The sequence below is a fragment of the Ranitomeya variabilis genome, chromosome 2 (genome assembly GCF_051348905.1).
Source record: "Ranitomeya variabilis isolate aRanVar5 chromosome 2, aRanVar5.hap1, whole genome shotgun sequence".
NCBI classification, from domain to species: domain Eukaryota; kingdom Metazoa; phylum Chordata; class Amphibia; order Anura; family Dendrobatidae; genus Ranitomeya; species Ranitomeya variabilis.
Genome location: NC_135233.1, coordinates 37,829,696 through 37,841,834, shown reverse-complemented (window position 1 = coordinate 37,841,834; position 12,139 = coordinate 37,829,696). Strand labels below are relative to the sequence as shown.

Below are 12,139 nucleotides of genomic sequence, written 5' to 3'. Positions count from 1 at the left end.
CATCAAAAAGTTGTACGTACCCCAAAATGGTTCCATTTTAAAAGTACCGTTAATCACACTCAAACCAAGCGCTCACTCAGCCCCATCACACAGGGGCTCAGAGAATAGCGTCAGAAACCAAATTATTTATTTTATATTTATTTATTTTGCAAAGTTAAAACACTTTTTTTAACACAAAAAATATAAAAACAAAGAGGATTTCTGGCCATACTTTGGGGATTTTATTTATATTGTATTCATTATATGGTAAAGACGATGCGGCAACATAATTCTCCAGGTCGTTACGATTACACTGATAAAAAACTTAGAAGGGTTGTATTTTAGTAATTTTTTTTTATTATTATTTTTTTCCTTTTATATAATTTCCCGGTAATTGAGATTTATTTTTTATTTTTTTTTGCATTATTTTATACAGTAAAATGAAAGGTGGTATTAAGGTATGATTCTTAAATTAAATTTCTTAAAAAAAATCACATAGGGGCAAGGCTTTTTTTTTTTCTTTTTGTGTAGCCCTTTAATTGAAGCGATGGAGATTATTATGTGACCCCCTTCCACCCTCCCCTGTGATGTCTAGGGTTAGGATTCTATTCTGAGCACGCTCGTCACAAGATGTTCCCTGACAGTTGTTGCGGAGGCTTCGGGGGATGCAGAATTGTGATTTTTCTGCTCTTACACGGTAGGTGGGTGTCACTGCCGTCTCATGAATGCACAGGAAGAAAGAAGGTAGTGTAGGAACACTGATCACACTCGTTGTTCTCTACCGGTATGTTCCGCAGCAGCAGCTGCTACATTACAACTCCCATTATCCACAGTCTGGTCCGACTGTAATGTCAAAATATTTAAAGGGGTTGTGCTAGATTGGGGGAAAAAAAAAATGCCGCCATCTTTAACTGCTTGAGGACCGTCCAACGACCTTGAACGCCATTCTGGTCTGCATATAATTCTGCAGAATGTCATTTCCGAGTCAGCAGTTGCAAGAGCAGAAAGGCGGATGTCAGAGACGTCCCGGACTTTCTATAGAAAAGGCAGAGATGTTTTATTACTAGCTCTGCCTTCTACATAGAGCTGAACACGTGCCGTGTATACAGAAGAGGAATCACTGACAGTGCTTCCTTCTCCGGACCCTGTAATCACTGACAGTGCTTCCTTCTCCGGACCCTGTAATCTCTGAGTGTAGGGAGAGAGGAGCAGGAGCTGCTGGTTCCCTTTTAGAAAGTATTTAACAACAGTATATAGTTTTCACTCGCCTAATCCGAGCGACCAAGTCCTGATTTTTCTCCCGCGATCAGAGCAGTCCAGCATAAGCGGCACAATGCAGTGACATCAGTGTGCCGCCTGCTCTGAGACACTGACGTCTTGTAGGCTACAGACCCTCCAGCAGCCCACAGGACGGAGCATGATGGGGCCTATGGCTACATCAAGACTCAAAAGTGGAGATCTGGGGCTCCCAGCCACAAGTCCAGGGGCACGGGCGCTTTCCTAGACCATTGGTGTTGATGATACTACCATACTTCTTAAAAAAGAAGTAGAATATCAAATAATAGCACTGGTAATGAGCCTGCTGGTACAATGCTGGGACTCTGCTGATCCTTCACAACGAAGAAGTTCTCTGTGCCCGCACACAAGTGTTTCTGTTAAGTAACGGATACAAGATGGCGCGTCCCCCCCTCCCCAATTTTTATTACTTGCCCCTCAGATTAATCTGTCTCCTAATTTGATTTGTTGCTTTCAGGAGTCCAGGTCTCAGCAAAATGCAATTAAAAGTCAACTCGACCATAAAGCGAGAGAAAACTCGAAACTAGAAGATGAATTCAGAACCGCGACTCAAACTCTACGGCAAAACCAAGTGTTTATAGAGGAGCTGAAAAGTAAGTGCACCCCTGCATCACTGTATGGAGTTATTTGGCTGCTTTGTGGGGGAGCAATACTGCAGGCAGAATCTCGGGAACCTCCGTATGTGCCGCTTATTAAATGTCAGTGTTGAGCTAATAACACGATGCAACAAATGCCGCAGCGGCGACTGATGAATGGATTTTGCAATAATGAGATATTTCGGGGAGAGATGGCGGCCGGCCCTCGGCTACAACACAGCGCAGAGATGCCATAAAAGCTCCGGGATGTGAAGATGCGCAGAACACACGACGGCCGCGACTTTAATGCCCGGGATACAGTAGTAATTACACGGCCGAGTGATTTTATGCTCTTCCTGAAACAAATCACAAAAAAGTGCAGCTTTGTTTTTATTTTATAATTTAATGCACTTTTGATTTGTTTCCAGAGAAGTGAAAGTTCATAGAACATCTCATCATAGAGTAACACAAGTACAGGACGTCCGTGTACAGGCTATACCCTGCATGGACAGGAAGATAAAGAGGTGTGCAGGATGTAACCAAGTCACTCCACTAGCAGAATAGTGAGTGCAGCTCTGGGGTATAATACAGGAAGTAACTCAGGATCAGTAATGTATGTACACAGTGACTGCACCAGCAGAATAGTGAGTGCAGCTCTGGAGTATAATACAGGATGTAACTCAGGATCAGTAATGTAATGTATGTACACAGTGACTGCACCAGGAGAATAGTGAGTGCAGCTCTGGAGTATAATACAGGATGTAACTCAGGATCAGTAATGTAATGTATGTACACAGTGACTGCACCAGCAGAATAGTGAGTGCAGCTCTGGAGTATAATACAGGATATAACTCCGGATCAGTAATGTAATGTATGTACACAGTGACTGCACCAGCAGAATAGTGAGTGCAGCTCTGGGGTATAATACAGGATATAACTCCGGATCAGTAATGTAATGTATGTACACAGTGACTGCACCAGCAGAATAGTGAGTGCAGCTCTGGAGTATAATACAGGATGTAACCCAGGATCAGTAATGTAATGTATGTACACTGTTACTCCACCAGCAGAATAGTGAGTGCAGCTCTGGGGTATAATACAGGAGGTAACTCAGGATCAGTAATGTAATGTATGTACACTGTTACTCCACCAGCAGAATAGTGAGTGCAGCTCTGGAGTATAATACAGGATGTAACTCGGGATCAGTGATGTAATGTATGTACACAGTGACTGCACCAGCAGAATAGTGAGTGCAGCTCTGGAGTATAATACAGGAGGTAACTCAGGATCAGTAATGTAATGTATGTACACAGTGACTGCACCAGCAGAATAGTGAGTGCAGCTCTGGGGTATAATACAGGATGTAACTCGGGATCAGTGATGTAATGTATGTACACAGTGACTGCACCAGCAGAATAGTGAGTGCAGCTCTGGAGTATAATACAGGAGGTAACTCAGGATCAGTAATGTAATGTATGTACACAGTGACTGCACCAGCAGAATAGTGAGTGCAGCTCTGGGGTATAATACAGGATGTAACTCAGGATCAGTGATGTAATGTATGTACACAGTGACTGCAGCAGCAGAATAGTGAGTGCAGCTCTGGAGTATAATACAGGATGTAACTCAGGATCAGTAATGTAATGTATGTACACAGTGACTGCACCAGCAGAATAGTGAGTGCAGCTCTGGAGTATAATACAGGAGGTAACTCAGGATCAGTAATGTAATGTATGTACAAAGTGACTGCACCAGCAGAATAGTGAGTGCAGCTCTGGGGTATAATACATAAAATAATTCAGGACTGAGGAAAAGTAATACATTTAAAACCTTTGTGATTAATTCTACTTATAAGTGTTGTTTAGGGGTGAAGAAATACTTTAAAGTACATGTAATTTTTTTTTCTTCTATTCTTCAGACAAAAATAACACTTTGGATGCAGAAATAAAATCTGCTGTGGAGAAACGTAACTGCCAAGACTCGACTTCCATCGACAATCTTAAAGCGACAATGACTAATCTCGAGAAGGAAAGAGATTCTGCCAAAGAATTGCTGCAGAAGAGGGAGAACGAGATATCTGGAATAAATAGCGTTCACGCACAAACATCGGAGGAACTGTCGACTTTGAAGAATCTCCTTCATTGTAAGGAGGAAGAATGTAAAGACTGGATCCACTGTAAAACTGAATATGAAAGTAACACTCGCAAGTTCTTTACAGAGAAGGAGGAAATGTCTAGAAAAATCGAGGACATGGAATCAACTGTTCAAAGACAAACAGGGCAGATAACTGTACTGGAAAACGATAAGAAACACTTACACACCCAGATAAAGACCCTTCAAGACATCACTGATGTAAGAACTGCCGACCTGGAGGTCCAGAAGGTAAACTGCGCAAATCTGAACAGTCACATGGAATCGGAAATTCAGAAATATCAAAAAGAAATAGAAAAACTCCTGCAGAAATTATCTGAACTGGAGATGGAGCGTAAGACCGACGAGCTCGATGTCTGGTCGAAACGGGTGTCCTTTTTGGAAAAGGAGTTGGAGACGCAGAAAAAAATAAATGCTGAATTACAAAGTCAGCACGACCTGAGAAATCTGCAGGAAATCCAAAAACACATGTCTGACCCCGAAGGAAAGGGCAAGGGTCGCTTGTCTAATTCAACAAACGACATTTTACTGGAACCATGTGTTGATTCTTTTACATCAATCGTCAAAGAAAAAGAAGAAGAAATCATCACTTTATCAGAAAAAATAAGTTTTGCCAAAGCAGAGATAGAAACCGTGTGTCAAAGTAACAGAGAACTTACTACGAGGTTGCAAGAGCTGACTGTGTTGTCCGAGTCATGGTCCTCCGAGAGGGAGACGCTAGGAGGGTCAATTGTTTCTCTTCAAAAGGACGTTGAAAAGCTGACAGAGGAAAATAGAAGAATGGCTGAACTCCTCAATGTGCCGAAGTGCGAGAATATGCATTTAGACAATGCATTGATGGACACTTTAGAGAGAGGAATTATTGGAGAAGACAACCTGGTCAATTGGTCTACAGATGAAAATGCCAGGCAGGATGTAAGTCTGAAGGGAGAAGTGGTGGAATGGAAAGAAAAAGTTTTCAGATTTCAGCAAGAGAACAGTCATCTGCTCCGGGCTAACGAAGAGCTGACTACTTTGATCGGAAAGCTTCGAGAAAATGAGTTCTCTCTAAATAAGACTCTGGAAGAATTACGACATTGTCTGAAGGACAAAGAAACCTCTTTAATAAACTCCCAATCCAAGTTAGAATTGCTGAGCAGAAATAAGGAGGAAGACCTACCGGTGGAAAGTGTCAAGGAACGATTGTTAGACCTTCAAAATGATTCCGACCTTAAGAAGTTCCTTCAAGAGCATGCTAAATGTCCAAAACAGAAGGGGAAGGTTCTCCATAATCTTGATGAAACTACGTTGATTGGCAGCAGCAATGGAATGGTGATGGATTATTCAGTTTTGGATATAACCGAAGACATTTCGTCGTTCCCTCTGTCCATTGGCCCACAGAGCCATGAGGAAAATCTGACATTGTTGTTCAACATGGACCAGCTCAGTTTGGCATCAACCAACAACGCTACGATGGCCCTAGCAGATCTTGTGCAACTGGAGAGCCAAAACTCTGCCACCTTGTCCCCTTTAACATCACCACCTGTAAAGCAAATGGTTGATGAACATGGAGGTAGGAAGTCGACCACCAATGAGATTGTTGACTTGTCCCTCGTTCGGTCTCCTCAACAGCAACAAGTCTCTGGAGTACGTAGTGATGCCTCTCCTGAAATCAAAGATTTGAGTATGGTCTACCAAAAGGAATTGAACAGGTTGCAAAAACAGCATCTGTCTGAGATTGCCACATGGCAGCAGAAATTGAAGGACCAAGCTTCGGAGATGGAGGCAAGATTGTCTTCTGAAAAGGCCGAGGTGGAGCAGTTGACTAAGGAGCTGGAGTCTGCGAGACTGGAACTTCAAATTTTTGACCTGAGCGCGAACTCCTTGCCATTGTTGGATAGCGAGGACGTAAGTGCACAGGGAATTATTTATTGTGAGGTGTGATCTTTTTTCTTTATTTTTATTTTTCTAACAACTGGAAAGATAACTTGCTCTGGTGCATTTGTTTGGAAACCATCATCATTTTTGGTTATTTTTTTATGTCCTATATTTTTTTGATTGTTTTTGCCTTTTTTTTTGTTTCTTCTCAGATATTTAGTTTCAGCTTAGGCTATTGGACAAAAATTGGATAATGTGTCTGTAAGATTCTGCCATGATTTGTTGGTTTTTTTTTTAGCAGAAAATTGAAACTTGTGTTGGCCATATTTGGTTACATCATGCAATTTAAATATCTCAGAAGTTTGTATTTTTTTTTTTTCTACAGTCCTTTTGCTGTGTCATTGTGTTGCAGTGCAACCTCACAATCGCTGCTTGCTTTTGACCCATAAGTGGCTGCAGAGCTCGGTGATTCTTAGAAATACAATGGCAACCTCATCCAGGATCGTTTATTAAACCCTTTCACAGCCCAAGGACAAGGAAGCTCTGCATAGTAATAATATTAAGAATTTCACGACAAACTTGCAAAGGTTTGCATGTATTGCTAAATTTTGTAAAATTCTTTTAAGTTCTTTTGCCATCTCGGAGCTGTAGGAGAAAATGAATTTTTATTTATTTACTCCAAAATTGGAACAAATGAAAGAAACGGGTGCAAAAATACATTTTGGCCATTTCTTCTTGCTACTTTTATAGAATATATTTTCTTTTTAATGAGATTTATAGATTTTAATTTTTTTTATCCTTTTTTGTATTTACATTTTTTTTCTTTTTATCTGTTTAGGTAACCGTGAACCAAACCATGTGCACAGTTCTGCCCATAGGAAGACTTTCTATTGGAAACACTGAATTGCGAACCCATGGACAGTTAAAACGAAGTCCAAAAGTTGAGAATAAAAGTGAAGATGAGAAAGTAATAGAAATGGGTAATTCCGAAAGTCCGACCAATAAAGAAGAAAATATTGAGAATTCCTCCCGAGAAAGGAAAAGACGGAATGGCGGGAGTGGAGTCCATGTAGGCAACCTGGAAACACAAGATATGTCGCGGAGTCTCCAGCTAAAGACTGAAGAAGAACAGAAACTTTGTCCACAATGTACGGAAAGAGAAGAGATATACCAGAATTTGGTAGCGGAAATAAAATATTTGTCGGCCCAAGTTGAGACCCTAAGAGCAGAGATTCTAAAAAAAGACCAAGAAATACAAGACCTTGATAATAAATCTAAAGATTTTGGAGTTGAAAGATCAGAATTATTAGGAAAAATTGAGTTGATCTCCTATGAGAAATTGCAGTCGGCCAATAAGATTGTCGAATTTGAAAAAGAGCTAAATAATTCATTGAACGCGATAGAGATACTAAACTCGAAGGTATCCGAACTGTCTAGTGTATGCGAGAACCTAGAGATCTCCGGCAAGGAATGGAAAGAAAATTACCTTCAAACAGAAATAGAGCTGAGGAGGGTGAAATCTGAAAAAGCAAATATCGAGAACCACGCTCTATCTCTGGAAGCGGACCTGGATGCCCTTCAGTCTAAGTGGCAGCGCTTGCAAGAGGAAAGCGAAAGCAAATTAAGGTCCTTTAATGAGGTTCAAGAGAATCTTAATAATGTCGTGGCAGAGAAATGTCAACTCACTCAGGAACTGGAGAGTTTATTCGAAGAAAAGGAAGAGCTTGAGCAAATGTATAAAAAGCTTCAGGTAAGAGAGCAGGAATTGGAATCTGTTAGATTAAGCTCGAAGGACCTGATAAAGATATTAGAATCTGAATTACGATCACTGAAGGAGGAACTTCAGGTTGCAAAATTGACTGCTGAAGAGTTGACCGCAGAAAAGGATTGTCTGATGTGCTCGCAAGAAAATGAAAAGAAGCAAGTTCAAGAGTTGCAGAATTGGATCCAAAAATTTGAAGAAGAAAAGAAAGTCCTGGCCAGCGAGCAAGAAAATCTCCAGGTACAAGTAAGCACAGTGCAAGCGGAAAATGAGAAGCTTTCGAGAACTCTGGAACGGTGTCAACGTGAGAAACTTGAGCTGGGCAACAGCGTGAATTCTGCTCAAGAGGAGGTTACTCAAATGCGTGCTGGAATAGAAAAACTTAAAGTGAAGATTGAAGCCGACGAGAAGAAGAAGCGCCATTGGATGGAAAAGCTAAAAGAGAGCGAGCGTAAATTCGACAAGCTGAATGACCGGATCGAGTCTTTGGAACGAGAATTGCTCATGTCCGAAGAGAATCTGGAGAATGCCATCTTGCAAACAGAGACATCGAATGAGGAAGTTGAAAGAGTCAAGGAGCAAAAAGAAGCTTTAGAAATGGAATTAAAATGTTTAAGGAAAAAGCTTAAAGAACTGGAAGAAGAACTTCAAATCAACCGGGAGAAAATGGTTGAGTTAGAAGCCACAATTGCCAACGTTACAAAAACTCTGGAGAACAGAGAGATGGAACATATCCAGTTTATGGACAACTCCAACAAACAACAGGATTTGCTTCACATGGAACTAGAAGAGTTAATTGCACAAAAAGCCCTTTCTGACCAAAAATATGAAACCGCCGTGGCCGATTGTGCCGAGCTTTCATCCAAGGTGGAGCAGCAGAAGGAACAGTTGCTACAAGAATTGCAGAAGGCCCAGACAACCAGCAACGACCTTGAGATTTCTCTTCAAAAAGTTACTTTGGAACAAGAAGAATGTAAACTTCTGCTAGTTGAGAAGACTCGTCAACTGGTGGTCCTTGAGGGCCAAATAAAAGACGTGGAACAAAAGGAAGAGAAATATTCTTCACAAGTCTCCCAATTTGAAATGGAATGTGAAAACCTTAGGAATAGTAACAAGAGTCTGCAGATCGCTTTAGAAGAATCTGAAGGGAAGGTTCGGAATATTTTGGAAGAGAATGAGACTCTTCAGTCCACCATTACCGGTCTGAAAGCCTCCTGTGGTGATCTAGAAGCACTGATGGAATCCACAAAATTGGAAAACCAGACTCTACAAAGTAAGGTAAAGTTTACTCATCTTAAGCTTCTTTTTTTTTACCACCTTGGTCCAACTTTTTGTAGTTTTTGACCTGTTGGCGATTCTTTGTCAGTATTTGAAAAGGCATGTGATGATCCCTCACTACTGTAATTTTTTTTTTAGATATCTTTTGAATTTGAAGACCCAAATCCCTAATTCTGTTTTTCTACCCTTTATTATTGGAAATTAATCGTTCTTCAATGGGGTCTCTAACCATGGTAGGGAAATCTAAGAATGTAGAACGAAAATAAAGGGCATGTCCACTTTGCACATGCTCCAACTTTTTTGCTTACTAAATCGATATCACTAATAGTAGGGAGAAAAGAAAAAAAAATGATCTGACTACACTAGGTTTAGGCTACGTTCACATTTGCGGTCAGCGCCGCAGCGTCGGGCGCCGCAGCGGCGCCGCATGCGTCATGCGCCCCTATATTTAACATGGGGGCGCATGGACATGCGTTGTGCTGCGTTTTGCGCCGCATGGCCGCAAGCGTTGGACGCAAGAAACGCTTCAAGTTGCATTTTTTTTGCGTCCAACTTTCGGCCAAAAAGGACGCATGCGGCGCAAAACGCAGCGTTTTAGCGTGCGTTTTGCCGCGTTTTTGTTTGCGTTGTGCGCTGCGGCGCCGACGCTGCGGCGCACAACGCAAATGTGAACGTAGCCTTATTTGTTGTCTGTAACCACGGAGACAATATAGAACAGATACAAAATAGTTGAACATTATTTGTCAAGACGATTTGCTATCTCTATCTTTTCCTCTCCATAGGTGGCAGGAAAAGAGCTTAAAGAACTGGAAGAAGAACTTCAAATCAACCGGGAGAAGATGGTTGAGTTAGAAGCCACAATTGCCAATGTTACAAAAGCTCTGGAGAACAGACAGATGGAACATATCCAGTTTATGGACAACTCCAACAAACAAAAGGATTTGCTTCACGTGGAATTGGAAGAGTTACTTGCACAAAAAGCCCTTTCTGACCAAAAATATGAAACCGCCGTGGCCGATTATGCTGAGCTTTCATCCAAGGTGGAGCAGCAGAAGGAACAGTTGCTACAAGAATTGGAGAAGGCACAGACGACCAGCAACAACCTTGAGATGTCTCTTCAAAAAGTTACTTTGGAACAAGAAGAATGTAAACTTCTGCTAGATGAGAAGACTCGTCAACTGGTGGCCCTTGAGAGCCAAATAAAAGACGTGGAGCAAAAGGAAGAGACATATTCTTCACAAGTCTCCCAATTTGAAGTGGAATGTGAAAACCTGAGGAATAGTAACAAGAGTCTGCAGATCGCTTTAGAAGAATCTGAAGGGAAGGTTTGGAAAATTTTGGAAGAGAATGAGACTCTTCAGTCCACCATTACTGGTCTGAAAGCCTCTTGTGGTGATCTAGAAGCACTGATGGAATCCACAAAATTGGAAAACCAGACTCTACAAAGTAAGGTAACGTTTACTCACATTAAGCTTCTATTTTTTTACCACCTTGGTCCAACTTTTCGTAGTTTTTGACCTGTTGGCGATTCTTTGCCAGTATTTGAAAAGGCTTGTGACCCCTCATTATTGTAATTTATTTTTTTTTAGACATTGTTTGAATTTGTAGTCCCAAATCCCTAATTCTGTTTTTCTACCCTTTGTTATTGGAAATGAATCGTTCTTCAATGGGGTCTCTAACCATGGTAGGGAAACCTAAGAATCTAGAACGAAAATAAAGGGTATGTCCACCTTGCACACGTTCCGACTTTTTGTTTAATAAATCAATATCACTAATAGTAGGGAGAAAAGAAAAAAATGATCTGACTTAAGAATCTGAGTACACTAGGTTTATTTGTTGTCTGTAACCACGGAGACAATATAGAATAGATACAAAATAGATGAAGATTCTTAGCCAAGGCGATTTGCTATGTCTATCTTTTCCTCTCCGCAGGTGGCAGGAAAACAGTTTAAAGAACTGGAAGAAGAACTTCAAATCAACCGGGAGAAGATGGTTGAGTTAGAAGCCACAATTGCCAACATTACAAAAACTCTGGAGAACAGAGAGATGGAACATATCCAGTTTATGGACAACTCCAACAAACAACAGGATTTGCTTCACATGGAATTGGAAGAGTTACTTGCACAAAAAGGCCTTTCTGACCAAAAATATGAAACCGCCGTGGCCAATTATGTCAAGCTGTCATCCAAGGTGGAGCAGCAGAAGGAACAGTTGCTACAAGAATTGGAGAAGGCACAGATGACCAGCAATGACCTTGAGATGTCTCTTCAAAAAGTTACTTTGGAGCAAGAAGAATATAAACTTCTGCTAGTTGAGAAGACTCGTCAACTGGTGGCCCTTGAGGGCCAAATAAAAGACGTGGAGCAAAAGGAAGAGAAATATTCTTCTCAAGTCTCCCAATTTGAAGTGGAATGTGAAAACCTGAGGAATAGTAACAAGAGTCTGCAGATCGCTTTAGAAGAATCTGAAGGGAAGGTTTGGAAAATTTTGGAAGAGAATGAGACTGTTCAGTCCACCATTACTGGTCTGAAAGTCTCCTGTGGTGATCTAGAAGCACTGATGGAATCCACAAAATTGGAAAACCAGACTCTACAAAGTAAGGTAAAGTTTACTCACATTAAGCTTCATTTTTTTTACCTCCTTGGTCCAACTTTTCGTAGTTTTTAACCTGTTGGCGATTCTTTGCCTGTATTTGAAAAGGCATGTGACCCCTCATTACTGTAATTATTTTGTTTTTTTTAGACATTGTTTGAATTTGTAGACCTAAATCCCTAATTCTGTTTTCTCTATCGCCTTTCATTGGGGGACACAGGAACCATGGGTGTATGCTGCTGCCACTAGGAGGCTGACACTATGCACAAAAAAGTTAGCTCCTCCTCTGCAGTGTACACCCCACCGACTGGCATTATACACTTCAGTTTAGCTGAGTGTCAGTAGGAGGTGGACACGGGTCTTTGATTAGACCCTTTTCTACCTCAATGTGCGTCGTTTCTTTTCAGGTTTTCCGGAAGGGATACAGGGTGAACAGTCACACCTGTATTCCCACAAGGCGGACTATGAGTACGGCGTGTACTGCCACCCCGTATCCTCATAGATTCCTCTCCAGGACTAAGAGCCTAGCACACAAGCGTGCTCTGAAGTCCGGTCCTGGCTCCGTCCCTCACCCACTCGCCCACCAGAGGCTGTTGGTTGGAGGAGACGTCCACCATCAGCTTCCATGGACGTCTGATACCTTTCCCAA

At 41.4% G+C, this 12,139-nt stretch overlaps 1 protein-coding gene across 3 annotated transcripts in view; it reads left to right on the top strand.

Moving 5' to 3' along the window:
- CENPF (centromere protein F) overlaps nucleotides 1–12,139 on the top strand; it is a 57,202-nt gene that overhangs the window by 8,807 nt on the left and 36,256 nt on the right. For all 3 annotated transcript variants that reach the window (XM_077282280.1, XM_077282277.1, XM_077282279.1), the window contains exons 11-15: nucleotides 1,733–1,868; nucleotides 3,769–5,888; nucleotides 6,697–8,898; nucleotides 9,681–10,349; nucleotides 10,831–11,499. In XM_077282280.1, coding sequence (XP_077138395.1) covers nucleotides 1,733–1,868; nucleotides 3,769–5,888; nucleotides 6,697–8,898; nucleotides 9,681–10,349; nucleotides 10,831–11,499 — 5,796 coding nt within the window. The remainder of the gene's footprint in view (nucleotides 1–1,732; nucleotides 1,869–3,768; nucleotides 5,889–6,696; nucleotides 8,899–9,680; nucleotides 10,350–10,830; nucleotides 11,500–12,139) is intronic.